The 13473-nt window shown below is 32.1% G+C and overlaps 3 protein-coding genes and 1 long non-coding RNA gene across 11 annotated transcripts; 3 read left to right on the forward strand and 1 right to left on the reverse strand.

The window, feature by feature from the left end:
• Positions 1–1594, forward strand: LOC126657537 (60S ribosomal protein L23). Its single transcript, XM_050352242.2, has 4 exons — positions 1–110; positions 210–494; positions 796–837; positions 1370–1594. Exons 1-4 carry the CDS (start codon positions 98–100, stop codon positions 1450–1452), a joined length of 423 nt encoding a protein of 140 aa, XP_050208199.1. The 5' UTR covers positions 1–97; the 3' UTR covers positions 1453–1594.
• A 4612-nt stretch (positions 1595–6206) lies between these two features.
• On the forward strand, positions 6207–12926 carry LOC126656605 (uncharacterized). Of its 8 annotated transcripts, none has more exons than XR_007633267.2 (10): positions 6207–6601; positions 6795–6893; positions 6975–7456; positions 8100–8304; positions 8748–8918; positions 9041–9141; positions 9478–9556; positions 9647–9687; positions 10750–10834; positions 12803–12926. XR_007633267.2 is itself a non-coding variant. In XM_050351204.2 (10 exons), the coding sequence occupies exons 1-9, from the start codon at positions 6434–6436 to the stop codon at positions 10830–10832; spliced, it is 1419 nt and encodes a 472-aa protein (XP_050207161.1). In that variant the 5' UTR covers positions 6207–6433; the 3' UTR covers positions 10833–10834; positions 12803–12926. The 8 variants fall into 8 exon arrangements, 7 of the variants coding, with proteins under 7 accessions (XP_050207161.1, XP_050207162.1, XP_050207163.1 ...); XM_050351204.2 differs by having other exon boundaries at positions 9478–9546; XM_050351205.2 differs by lacking the exons at positions 10750–10834; positions 12803–12926 and adding an exon at positions 10317–10646.
• On the reverse strand, positions 8777–9851 carry LOC126656608 (uncharacterized). The gene is made up of 2 exons (XR_007633268.2): positions 9372–9851; positions 8777–9296 (listed from the first exon to the last, which is right to left on the reverse strand). It is a non-coding gene; the product is annotated as an uncharacterized LOC126656608 (long non-coding RNA).
• Positions 12541–13355, forward strand: LOC126656607 (uncharacterized). The gene has a single exon (XM_050351212.2). It carries the CDS (start codon positions 12809–12811, stop codon positions 13154–13156), a length of 348 nt encoding a protein of 115 aa, XP_050207169.1. The 5' UTR covers positions 12541–12808; the 3' UTR covers positions 13157–13355.
• The last annotated feature ends 118 nt before the right edge of the window (positions 13356–13473 follow it).

Consider the following 13473-nt stretch of genomic DNA (forward strand, 5'->3'; position numbering starts at 1 on the left):
CCCTAGCAGCCATGGTTTGGTAATACAACCTTATATATAAACAACACTCCATTTCTTTTCCATTGCTAAGAGAGGAAGCACAAACAGCCGATCAGAAATGTCGAAGCGAGGTAAACAAAATCAACAAAACGACCAAACTTTATCTCTAATTTCAATCATCACAGTTCATTAATCATCAATTCAACTGATTTAATTTACTTGATGTGTAGGAAGGGGAGGATCGGCGGGAAATAAGTTCAGGATGTCACTGGGTTTACCAGTGGCAGCCACCGTCAACTGCGCCGACAACACGGGAGCCAAGAATCTTTACATAATTTCCGTCAAGGGAATCAAAGGTCGTCTCAATCGGTTGCCGTCTGCTTGCGTTGGGGACATGGTGATGGCTACTGTTAAGAAAGGGAAGCCAGATCTTAGGAAGAAGGTCATGCCTGCTGTCATCGTTAGGCAGCGTAAACCCTGGCGCCGAAAGGACGGTGTTTTCATGTATTTTGAAGGTATAATTCTCAATTTGGACTCATTTTTTATGCTGTTTTAATGATAATTAGGTTTTACTGATGGATAGTTGATGTAACTAGTGGCTGTTTGTTGTTAATTTTGGATTTTGTAGCTTAGTTTTAAGTTAATTATCATATTTTGTTGATGGAGTTGCTTCCTAAACCCTAATAATTTTAATTTTGACAAAAGAATTTAGTTTTTTAAATCTGTCATAATCACTAATGTCTTGTGGAATTTGCTACGATTTTCTGGGTATTTCTTTCTCGAATTCATCATGACGACTTTCTTGTGTTTTGACAGACAATGCTGGTGTCATTGTGAACCCCAAGGGAGAAATGAAAGGTATGAAATCGTCTTTTTCATTAGCTTGATAATGACTGAAATGCCTGTAATTGTAGCTCATGGTCTTTGCTACTGGTTTTGTTAATATGCTATTGGTTTATCCCAATATGAGGCTACTCAACTTATGGTTATGGAATGTTTTTAAACTTTCTATATAACCTGTATGTCTTGTGAAATTATATATCTTGATGTCTAAATCAAATAAATTGAATGGTGATGTTTGCATTAACCTAGTACAGCCTTATTAATACCTGAGTGCAGTTACAATCAAATGTGCTTTAATATTGGTTTATCATTATCATGATATTTGGCATATCCTAATATGAGGGTATCTGATTATGTTGATGGCATGTTTATATACAACCTTTATGTCCTGTAAGTTTTAATATAATGTAATTTGTTGATGTTGAAATGAAATTCTTCGAACAATAAAACTTGCATTGCTCTAGTATTGCGGATACAATTGAATGTGTCTGGAGATTGACATGTTAAGAAAATGATTTTAACCCTAATTTTTCCTTTGTATATGTAGGATCTGCTATTACTGGACCCATTGGGAAAGAGTGTGCCGACTTGTGGCCTAGAATTGCTAGCGCTGCCAATGCCATCGTCTGAGAGAAGATAGTTACATATATAATTGTCTTCCTTGATTTTGTATGAGACGTTAGGATATATTAAGATGTCATGGGAGTGTTATTTTGGTTATGTATTTTCTTTTCTTCTATTACAACAGAATGAAATGGTTCAGTTCAACTTATGTTATCCTGCTCCATATTTGTTGGTGGTGTTTTATGATTTTAGATTGTTTTTGAAATATGAAAATCGCAGTTTATTGCCAATTTGCCAAAACTGTACTAAATATTACAATTCTTAAAGTGAGATCTCTAGTACTATGATGATTTCATATGCTAGTACTCTTGGATGTTTATTCAATTTTTGTTGGTGTAAGATGAAGATTTTTGCATCCAAATATATAAGAAATTCCAACGTGTTCAATCAATCTTCATTATTTGATGACGTTCTGGATGTTTTGATAAGATATGCTCCGCGAGTTCAGTTTACTATATAAATGAAACATAATACACATGTGTATTATATATAGATGGAATCTATCCAAAACGGGCAGTGTTTGTTGGGTGTTTAATTCAAACAAATATAAGAGTATGCAAGAAAAGACATTGAAAGACCTTTCGGCGTACTGCGATTTTGATGGCCAACAGTACGTCATCATGTCCGTTTTTAGTTTTTGAAACCTACACAATCCAAACTGAAAAGTTAATTGTTTATAATTTCAAATCAAATCGGACTGAAACAAATTGTTGAAATGGGTAGTGGTGACCAATGACAGTTGCATTTTCTGCTATGATGACACTGAAACAATTGATCATTGTTTGTTTGAGTGTGCCTCTATGAGAAGGATTTAGGATAAGCTGCTTCCTATTTGTGATTGTCCTGGTAACATTTACACTTAGAGAAGGCTCGTCGGTTTGTTCTACAATCGAGCTTTTGACAAGAATGTTGCTTCTGCTCTTCGAACGATCATTCTAACGACTGCTGTTTACTATATCCGGAGGGCTAAAAACAAGAAGATCTTCAATAATGAAAACCCAAATGCTTTAACAATCATTAGGAGCATTAAAGCTAATTTTATTTCTAAGTTAATGTTAATAATGTGAACACCTATAATGTGTAGGTCGCAGAGGATTAATAGCTAAGCTCTGCTAAATTTATGGCTCTCTGTTTTGCTTTTTAGCTTCCTCTGTTGAGCTTGCTGTGGGAGAAATTCTTATGTAGACTCGGTCTACCACGTAAAATGATGGCAATTTTGTAAATTCGTTTTTTACTTATTTACACCTTTGAATAGTAATATTATAAAATTGCTATCATTTTAATGATGTGTCATAATGTGATAGGTTTGGTCTACGGATGACGTGGTAGACCGAGTCTACCTAAGAATTTCTCCTTGCTGTGGTGCTTTGTTGAGCTTGTTGCTGTGATATGTTGAGCTGCTATTTCTTGTTATATTTTTTGGCATTTTAGTAAAAAAAGTCTCTTTTTGGGTTTTCACCAAAAAAAATTATTTCATTTTTAACGAATTTTATAGATAACGTAAAATTTTATTTATCTAATTACATCTAATTGTATTTAATGTTTCTTTTAATTATTTATAGGCTTAATACATAGTTTGACCCCTGAACTTGTACCCATTTACCCATCTAACCTCTAAACTTAACATCTCACCTATCGAACCCCTGAACTTGTTAAATAATCCGATTTGACCCCCGAACTTGATAAATACGTAAACATTGAACCCCTCCGTACACAATTTCTTCTAGAATGTTTCAAGTGACAAGTGGACACAAAGGGTTCAATATTTACATATTTATCAAGTTCAGGGGTCAAATCGGATTATTTAACAAGTTCAGAGGTTCGGTAGGTGAGACGTTAAGTTTCGAGGTTAGATGGGTAAAAGGGTACAAGTTCAGGGGTCAAACTATGTATTAAGCCATTATTTATACATACATACATACATACATACATACATATATATATATATATAAATTCAAAATTACATTTAATATAATTTTTTTAATTTAAATGAGATAAATCTAATATAAATGCAATAAAGCTCATGTAAATGGAATTTTTTTTAGGCCAAACACATATTTGGGTCCCTGCACTATCACTTTTTTCCAACTTAAGTCCCTGTACTATAAAACGTTTAAAATAAATCCCTTCACTATCAAAAGTCTCCGATTTAAGTCCCTCCGTGCCATTCCGTTAGAGAGTGAGATACAAACGCTTGACTCTGAGATTGGTTGTAGTTAAAATTTATGAAATTAAAATTTTGAGTCCTTACACTATAATTTTTTTACCATTTGAGTCCCTGCACTATAAATCTAACTTAAACTTTTAATTACTCAAAACTAATTAATTCAAAATAAATTAATTTAGTTAAATAAAAATAAATATTTTTAAAAATATGATATTTTAAAGATTGCGAGGTAGACGAACAGTTTTTTAATATATTTAATTTTTTCTTAAAAATAAAAAATTAATTGTATAAATAAAAAATTATTTTTATTTAATTAAATTAATAAATTTTAAATTAAATTGCAAATTTTTTATTAATAGTCGAAAATGATTCTAGTTTTGGAAATGCTAAAAAAATTTAATAACATTAAAAAGGAAAAGAAAATAAAAATATTATTAATATTATTTAAATTATGTGATAGAAAGACTTAAAATTGATGTTTCTAATAGTGTAAGGACTCAATTTGGAAAAAAATGATAGTGCGGTGACCAAAATAGCATTTTTGATATGTAATTGTTAACGTCATCCACATTCCGTTAACTTGCGCAACGATAGGAACTTAAAATAGATGTTTTTGATAGTGTAGGGACTTATTTTAAACGTTTTATAGTTCAGGGACTTAAGTTGAAAAAGAGTGATAGTGTAGGGATTTAAATATGTGTTTGGCCTTTTTTTTTAAGTAGATTAGATTTACCACGGCATCCATAACTAAGTTGATAGGGCGAGGGCAATGGCCTATTGGTGCCCAACAACATCATCCATTTTTTGCTAACCACCCTTATAAGCCTAAGAAACAAATCCTGATTTGTCTATTCTAAACTGAACTATTTGGTAACTGATCTGTATAAATTGATTGATATAAATTTCTTATCGACTGTTTATCCCATACAATGATTATATCATATCATATTTACAACAAGTTAATGAATATTTATGATCAGAAATTTTTAAATTATTGTTTATCTTTTAATTATTTAAATTTTCACTGACTAACGCATAATTGGTTAGTTGCCCGAATGATATGCTGCAAGAGTTGCATTGAATAATTTTTCAACGTCGGAATGTAATTGAAAAAAAATCTAGTCCAATTTTATCCATATCATCCTAAAATGCAAGTTTTCGTTTCAATAATGTCAAATTACACAATTTTACCGATGTGACCCTACGTGGCGTGTTGATATGAGATATCACATATCAGCGCCAGATAAGCAAAATCGCATAATTGGATATAATTAAAACGAAATCCTGCTTTTCTAGATAAATTAGATAAAATTAAAAAGTTTGGACTCTTGTAAAACTGTCATGAAAGGTTTCCTTTTTTATTCAGTTGGCCTAGAAAAATAGTACTCTCTCCGTCCCATAAAAAAAGAAAGGTAGGCACTTTTTTGTCCTATAAAAATAGTAAAACTAACCATATTTATTAATTATTTAAAATAAAATTATCAAACTCTCTCATAATATTATTGTATGAACATTAAATGCAATAACTTCATAATGCTTTGCTTTTGAAAAAGTTAAAGGGCATTATGGAAATATATGAATATATCAACCATAAATGAGTGTTTTTAAGACCTAATTACTTGAAAACCACTCACTTGAATTTTTTTTACGTTTATATCCCGGCCTAGAAAAAAATTCATTTGTACCTTTATTTAAATTTTTATGTCCCACCTCTACCCCATATTATTTTAAAAAGATGATTTATTAAAAACAACTAAATATAATTTTTTATACTTTTTTCTATTTAAAATAATACAAACAAATTCTTCATCTTTAAAAATATTTAAATAAGTTCTAAAAGTTATTTTTTTAATTTTAATAAAAAAATAAATAAAAAAACGCTACCGACGGACCCCAACCGTCGCCGCCTTATTTCCTCGGACCTGCCGTCCAACTTCTTCGAAACCGCCACTAGAGGAATATTTGCTCCTCCTTCCAAGGAAGAGTGGAAGGAGGAGCAGATCTGCTCCTCTTTCTGGTAGGTTCGACAATCATTTTTTTTTAAATATATAAATTGATTTTGTTTTATTTAAAAGGTATTTTTTTATGTTTTTTAATTACAAAAATTTATTAATAATAATATAAATAAAATAAATAAAATAAATTTTTTATTATTATTTGTTAAATTTTATGAGGAAGAAAGTCTTTTTGTACTCATAATAACTTTGACGTCTAATTAGAATATAGGTTAAAAATGAAGGATTATTTTAATTTTTTTTACAAATAAAAAGAGGTTAATTTAATGTCTCGGGGGTAGAGGTGATAAATAAAAATTCAAACAAAAATACGAATGAATTTTTTCCTAAATCGGAGTAGAAACGCAAAAAAAGTTTAACGTGAGTGATTTTAAAGTAATTTAGGCCGTTTTTTAATTCTTGCAAAACCACTATTTTTTTTATTTTAATGAGACGAGTGAGTATGCAATTTGGTGTAAATCTCTTATTAATTTATTCTTTAAAATCTAATTATTAAAAGAAACTAGTCGTAAGTACGTGCATTTGCGCTGAATCAAGTTAATATATAATTTTAATAATAATTTATTTTAAAATTAATTTGCAAACTAAATGTTCTTACTTTTGGTTGATGTATGTGGCAATTCTCTTTTCTAAATTTCCCTCTTCGCATCGCTTGCTACCTCTTTTTCGCGCCTCTTTTCACAAATCAAATCAAAAACATCATCAGCAAACTCGCAATTAATCGAACATCTTACACATATGAAGTAACTGTTGGTGACCGAAAGAGTAAACAGTTGATCGGTGCATAACAAAGAAGAACAATAACATGGTTTGGAATTACCCAGAAATTTCTTTAGAAGAGCTGATGAATTTGGTAAAAGGGTTTGTAGATATAATGATTTTAGCATCTGGGTATCAATCCTCCGGCCGTCTCGCTCACTGGGATCCTCACAATATCAAGAAACTCTTCCAATGGGCTTCCTTCTTTGAACATGTATACTCTAATTTTTCCACACTTTTTTTAAAATTTTAGTTTGCTTTTTATGACATATTTATTGCAATTCGTGCTTTTAATTGGATATGTTTGTCCCGTTAAGTGCTTTTAATTGTGATCAGAATGATTTTAGGATCTTGTGATCAGAATGGTTTGTTATTTTAGTTTAATTGTATTGATTAATAATGTTTAGGTGCTTGGGCAAATGAGAAGCTCAGATATTTATCAGGATTCTATCAAGGAACTTGATGCCGCTATTCATGAAATGGCGTCGAGTCCTTCTTTTCCTCAGGTAGTGGATTGCTTATAATTATCAAATAGCGAGTAAAGATTTAATTATGTTACTTTATTTTGATGCATCTGTTAAAATCAGGGTTTTGCAGATTTATCAATTCATACTCTCGAAAGGGCGAGAAATTTCGTTGTAGGTCATCTGTTTCATACTTTGCCATTGAGGGATTCACATCTCAGGGCTTTTCTAATTGCAATAGTTGAGATGGATCTTGAACATATTTCAAGTTCGGAGCATGATTGCATAAAGGTATACCTCGATAAGCTGGCAATGAACAATAGCGAATTTAACTCGCTTGTAGAAAGGAAGGGTCTTGTCAAGAATTCAGCTGTTGAATTGGAGGATATCGAAGCTAGGCAGACTGCAACATGCACTGACAATGACTTGACTAAGTTAACTATTCAAGAGATGGTTAGGAGGCGGTCTGCTGCATCGTGTATAAGAACAGTTGGGACAGGCTTAGATATCCTGTCAAGTGCTGTCAGAAGCAGCAGTTGTGCTGATTTGGATAATAACTTATCTAAAGAAGAACTAAAGAATGAAAGAGGTCAAGCATCAGTGGGGTATAGACTATTTTTCCTTAATAAAACGAAATGGATATATGTTTAACTTATGCCTTAGTTTTATTTCTTGCTGATAAATTTGAGCAATTTTTCTTTTACTTGGTAGTTGCCATACTTAATACTTGAAATGCAGCACAGTACTGATTTCTGTGGTCTTTTTATTGCTTAATAATTTAATATAATTGCTAAGTAAAAAGGAATGAGAAGATGATATTGAATTTGTTTAAATTGCTATAGAAATTGTGAATCAATGGCAATTTGCAAATGTAATCATCGGGCTTGATCAAGTGTTAAACTAGTTCACAACTATTTGATCAGACTTGTTGCCTGAATGATTATTTTTAGTGGGAAATAACATCAAATTATATGTTTTTACCTTTTAAATTCCAAAATGAAGAGATAATACTATAACTGATAATACTTTGAGACAAAGGCAAACTGTCTTTTCCTTCTGTAAACAACTTCTAAATCCGTACTTTAGTTTAGAGCATATGAATCTCCCGAATCTACACCAGCACACTTCAACCGTGTGTGATTTCCTGACAAGACACATCAAGCACCGAAAACATTTAAAATAGATTGATAAAGTTCATTACAACAAGTAACTGTAGCTACTTTGAACATGCTTTGGTTTTGTATGCAGGGGAAAAGATCAACTGGCAGATTTTATTACATGGAATAATTGGAAATCAGTGAACCTTTCATATTTTATTCACAAGAGAACTGTTAAGTTGGTCTCAGGTGCTAGTTTGATATTCTCTGGCCCTAAACTTTCCTGGGTGCAAGTTTTTGAACAGCTGAATGCTTCAGAAAAGTGCAAGGAGGTGGATGATTTGTGTGAAACAACAGTAAGTTAGTTCTTTGTGGCATTATACATATGCTATCCAAAATGTTTGACGCAATTTCTGAGGAATATGTCTTTTTTTTTATTGCAAGATCAAGTCATTTTGCTGATCTTATGTAGTTCAGCACATCAATTAGTGTCAAGTTAATGTTGTTGATTCGTCAAACTGTATTCTGGTTCTGTTTAGTACACATGGATTAATCAATGGGGTGCTAAAATTGGAAAATTATTAGAGTTTAGTTCTTTCTGAAGATCTACAGACATCAGTTATTCATTATGTCAACTGTCAAGTTCAAAATGTCAGATTTCCTTTTTAGTGGTTCTCTTAAAGTTTTTGTTTTGCAAATTGTCTTTATTTCTGCTATGCTGTTTAAGTTGTATTAAGATAAATTAACTTAAATTTCATGTTCTTTCTGTATTTTTCTTGCATTTTCTTCCTTGAGACAGGAACTAATGCTGCTTGGATGCATTGCAAGTAAATGGAATCGCATAATCGAATATTTCATGTCAGTTTCTTATCACTCCTTCTCAATCTCAAAACTGTATCAGGAAGTCTGCAACTTGCTTTCAGGAAGATCTGAAAGTTTTCATTTGAAAGAAGAATCACTGGATTCAAAGGTGTCTGAATGATCAGTTTACTACTTATCTGCAAGTTAATGCCGTTCTATATGGCTCATTCCCCCATTCTTTGCATGTTCCTTTGCTCTTCTTTTGTAATTGATTCTAGCAGGCCATGGCAGGAAAAAGGAATTCTTGATTACTTGGCTGGTTTTCTGGACGGGCAGCTTCATAAATTGTGGAAACTCTCCCCGGTCCTTGTAGCTGTTGCAATTCCATTATGGTAACATCATGGTTTTTCTCTTTGTCTCTTGCTGTGCTTACTTCATTAATATAGGGGAGTTCCTCTGACTCTGAGTTAGCCCGATAGACTTCTTAAGGCTGTACAATTTTCAGTTACCACGCTTTCATTTAATTTACTTAAACCTTCTGCTCTAACTGCAAATAAAATATAAAAAAGTTAATGGGAAGATAGAAAACTTAAAAAGAGCCAGCCCGAGTTTATTGGTTTACCTGCTGTTTACAAATGTGCTCCTTATATCGATTAAGCATTGACAACTTGCTCGTAAGTTTTACTTTCCATATATGTGACTAAAGATGCCGACAATTGGTGGTGTAGGTCGCCTCTATTTGTAATGTATTTAAATGAAATAGAGACTCAATTGAAGGGAGATTCTTCAGAGTTGAGGTTTGTATATGTAACTGTCTTTTACCTTCACTATGAACTATGTATGCCTGACACCTTTTTTTAGTATTCTTTTGGATTTGACATTTGGCTAAATATGCAGATGCTGCAGTTGTATCCAAGAAAGGAAGAAGCACGAGGACTGTGAGTATATTTAACTCTCACCGTCATATGCTCTGACTTATGATGTCCTATGTTGCTTTTCTCAGCCATTCTAAAGTTGGGAATCTTAAACTATATTGAATGCTAGAATAACTAATTCTATCTTTTAGGTATATTTTTTTTGAAATACTCGCCTTTTCCCATAAGTGTAGGCCCATTTTTTTTTTCACCCGGGACTAAGAAATTATTATTTAAATAGTTAAATCAATAATTTTGCTAGGCCCTTCTATCTTCTTCTCCATTTATATGAGATTAGTCACATTCCACCACAGTAGTGGCTCATTGTTGATAAACATGCATGTTAAATAGACAAGCTAAACAATCTTTTGAAAAAGAAAGGGGACTATAAAAAAAAGTAAGCCTATGTTGGATGGACTAGTTACATCAGAGATTAAAAGATTTGTCTTACATGTTAATGAGACTGAGAGTCCTAGAATAGTATCTTATACACATTCTTTTGGTAAAAGCATAACTTATTTTATGCTAATTATGGAAGCTCCATTTTTGCTAGCGAGAATGGCTCCACAGATTATCCACCTTGTGTTAATTGTTAAAGCAACCTAATCTTACAATTTTTTAATAAAGTTTATCTTACACCTTATAATCGGCAGCAAATGCATCCAATATACAAGTCATGTCTTGACTCATAAAATACGCTGAGGTACGACTGAATCGGCATGCTAAATAGGTGGAAAAACTGGGAGGATTCAAACTAAATGGAGGCTTGAAACTGTCTAGTTTCTAAGACGAGTATCTCAGTCAATAAGCTGGAATTTGTCCATGCTGTCCTGCCACGTTAGCATGCCAACTTAGCGACAGCTCAGCAGACAATAATCATGATTCTATCATTGGTATGCTTGTAACTGATTATACAGTAAGTGAAAAGAGATGCAAGTCATTGTATGATCTGACATTTTAAGCAGAATTTAGCATTTTGAGTATCATAATTGCCTTTGTTGCCGTGAATTAATCATCCCTTGTCAGTGGTAGTTGATGGAGTTCGTTGATAAAGTTTGAGTGGCATAATATATGACGTGTATCCAGGTCAGCTAGCTGAGAGGATATGGTGTCTGCACATCTTTCATGTTGGTGGGTCTCATATAATTTATGGTGCCAGTACTGGTTGAAAGTGAGTATCTCTTCTTTACATATCTTGCCATGTCATTTTCTACTTATTTTCTCTACAATTCGCTTTATTTTTTAGTAATAAAAGATGTTTGACTTGTGCGATAAATAAAAAAGATGTTTGACTTGTTACTGATTGAGTTTCTGGAAATGTATAAAGTCAGAAGCTATACACGTCTAACATAATTTATATCACGTTTCACTTATATGCCTGCTTGAAATCTTAGTTTCCATTCGTGATTCTTTATCTGTATGCTAGTAGATAGAAAATGACTCAAATACAACCTCCCTTTTAAAACTAAAAATATTCCTATATTTTAGTGAGAAAAAAAGTTCCTTTTAGTATTAGTTGAAGACATAATTATTATGAAAATATAAATTTATTCATTTTAAAAAAATAAATTATAAACTAATATTTAATTAACGTGAAAGTTCAAGTTTTTCTATCTTTAAGTGACAAAGGGGAAAAAAGAAGTATCAATTTACCTCATGAATTTGTACCGAAGAGTAATTAACACCAAAATTAACTCTTTTATCAATTAGCTCCATAGACTTGTAAGGTTTTTATATCAATTTTTGCAAATTTGGATCAACTGATCTAAATATTTGATCAATTAACTACCTATAGATATTTGGTCACTTAAGTAGTTAGAAAACTATTACTGATACAATCTTGCTCTCCTCGATTCTTCCTTTACGGAGTTGTGAATTCTTTTCATACGAAAGAATTTGATACCTAACGAAATGTGAGAAGTAGGATTCTTTATTTTTGGGTCTAAAGGCATCAGCATTGAGAGGTTGTTTGAACTTTGAATACCCCTTTCCTTGCTTTAGTCATTTTCAAATTCTTGTGCATGTGTCTCTTCTTACTTGTATTCATCTCAATGTCATATTCTATTTGAAATCCACATATATGCCACTTTTACCAAAGACTAATCAATTTTTTAATTTATTTCTATCAATTATAAGTTTATAACTTAATTTCAAGAATTTTATTCTAACAATAGTTTAATTCAATCAACTGAATTTGAATTTTACTCACGTGATAATCATTGAATTGTAGTTTACTGTAATTAACTCCAATTTTAAAATAAGAACATCTTACAGTTGAAATAAACCTTAGATTAATTTGAGCAACTTGATTATAATTGAGATTAAATTATTTTACTTAGGTTATTAATTAATAAATTAAAATATGCGACACATTATTTTTTTACCCCCACAAAATACTATTGCTATTTTTGTGGTCCCTATTGCATGTAAAGTATGAGCCAAGTATATAAAATGAAAATACTATAAAGTTTTAAAACACATGGAATGCTATTATATTAGGTATCTCTCACTCTTTTAGGCATGGACGGTGTGAAGCTTTCTGTTACATAGCAAACCTCATCTTACCCCTTTTTTTGTTCATCACACATGCTTCCATGGTAACTTCACCAACTATGAATAAAACAGAAGAAAAAGTCCCTTCTACTTTTCAAATAACTGGTCAGATTTAAAAGATTCCATCGTTACGTGTATTTTTTAGGCGAACCTAGTTAACTACGTAGGATAATATAAGTTTTCATTGATAGCATGATACATGCCGTAATTGGTTAAAAATTTCCGGCAAGTGAAGGCCGCTTAATTTTAGTCTTCATTAGTTCGACATTTTTAACCAACTATGCTATACATTGCGCTATTGATAAAAACTTCATAATTCTACATAGTCGATTTAATTTAAAATCCTACGTAGTCGACTTAGTTTACCTAAGAATTCTTCCAACATCGCTCTTGACATTACATCACTAGCTGCGTCTTAATCTTCGGGACCCAATATGACTAGTGGTGCTAGTAAAGTTGAACTCTTTTCTTATGATAATAATGTTTTTTTGGACTCCACTAAAGCCATTGATAGTGCTGTGCCTACTTACTGTTATTCATACTTAAGCGCTCTGATTTAGTGGTACTCTTATCTTTTTTGTTATAGTGTTATATGCAACTTGCCACACAAACTCTCTTAAGCATAAATGCAAATTTAGAAGCAATGAAGGTTTTGAGTGAAAATGCAAAGAAAAACCATTTTCTCAAGTTGGAGAAGAGAAATCCGGCCGTAGAGTACTCTGCAATTACACTCGGCAATGTAAAAAGTAGAGCTTCGTTTAATTGTTGCTGCGGACTGCATGTGTTAAGGCGGATTCTATGGAAGTTAAGAACACAGCTGAAGCAATCTTTGGGGTGGCGACAAAGCAGCATACAGTATAGCTATGATATACATAGCTATTCTCTCAACTTCGACGATGGTCGCTACCATGTCGATGGACCATCAAAGGGTTTTCAATGAAATTTTCTCCCCCAACAATAACTAATGCTTCACGGTACCATTTGTCGTATAAATAAGGTTCTCTGAAGATTCGGAGTGTTATTAATTGTTAACAAATAGCTACTTTGTTTTCCTTTGAGAGTTTGGTATCATGGCAAGTTGTACTTTGAACAAAATTTTGTAATTAATCATGAAAACAACAGTTCCCTTTGTCAAGGTATACTTCACTTTGTTGTTTTTTCATACTCTTATTATGAAATTTCATCTGGTTTATCATTGTGCATTAAGTTCGAAGAAGATCTCAATCTATAATGAAGAAAATATAGGATCAAAGGGCA

This window comes from Mercurialis annua, linkage group LG7 (assembly GCF_937616625.2).
Source record: "Mercurialis annua linkage group LG7, ddMerAnnu1.2, whole genome shotgun sequence".
Taxonomy (NCBI): Eukaryota; Viridiplantae; Streptophyta; class Magnoliopsida; order Malpighiales; family Euphorbiaceae; genus Mercurialis; species Mercurialis annua.

What these genes read in the sequence shown, in the direction of transcription:
- LOC126657537 (XM_050352242.2), top strand. An exon ending in TGTTTTCATGTATTTTGAAG is followed by an intron (nt 495 to 795) that starts GTATAATTCTCA and finishes GTGTTTTGACAG; the next exon opens with ACAATGCTGGTGTCATTGTG. An exon ending in CCCCAAGGGAGAAATGAAAG is followed by an intron (nt 838 to 1,369) that starts GTATGAAATCGT and finishes TTGTATATGTAG; the next exon opens with GATCTGCTATTACTGGACCC.
- LOC126656605 (XM_050351204.2), top strand. Translation starts at nt 6,434, where the DNA reads ATGGTTTGGAATTACCCAGAAATTTCTTTAGAAGAGCTGATGAATTTG. An exon ending in GCTGTTGCAATTCCATTATG is followed by an intron (nt 9,142 to 9,477) that starts GTAACATCATGG and finishes TTGGTGGTGTAG; the next exon opens with GTCGCCTCTATTTGTAATGT. An exon ending in GGAGATTCTTCAGAGTTGAG is followed by an intron (nt 9,547 to 9,646) that starts GTTTGTATATGT and finishes CTAAATATGCAG; the next exon opens with ATGCTGCAGTTGTATCCAAG.
- LOC126656607 (XM_050351212.2), top strand. Translation starts at nt 12,809, where the DNA reads ATGCAACTTGCCACACAAACTCTCTTAAGCATAAATGCAAATTTAGAA.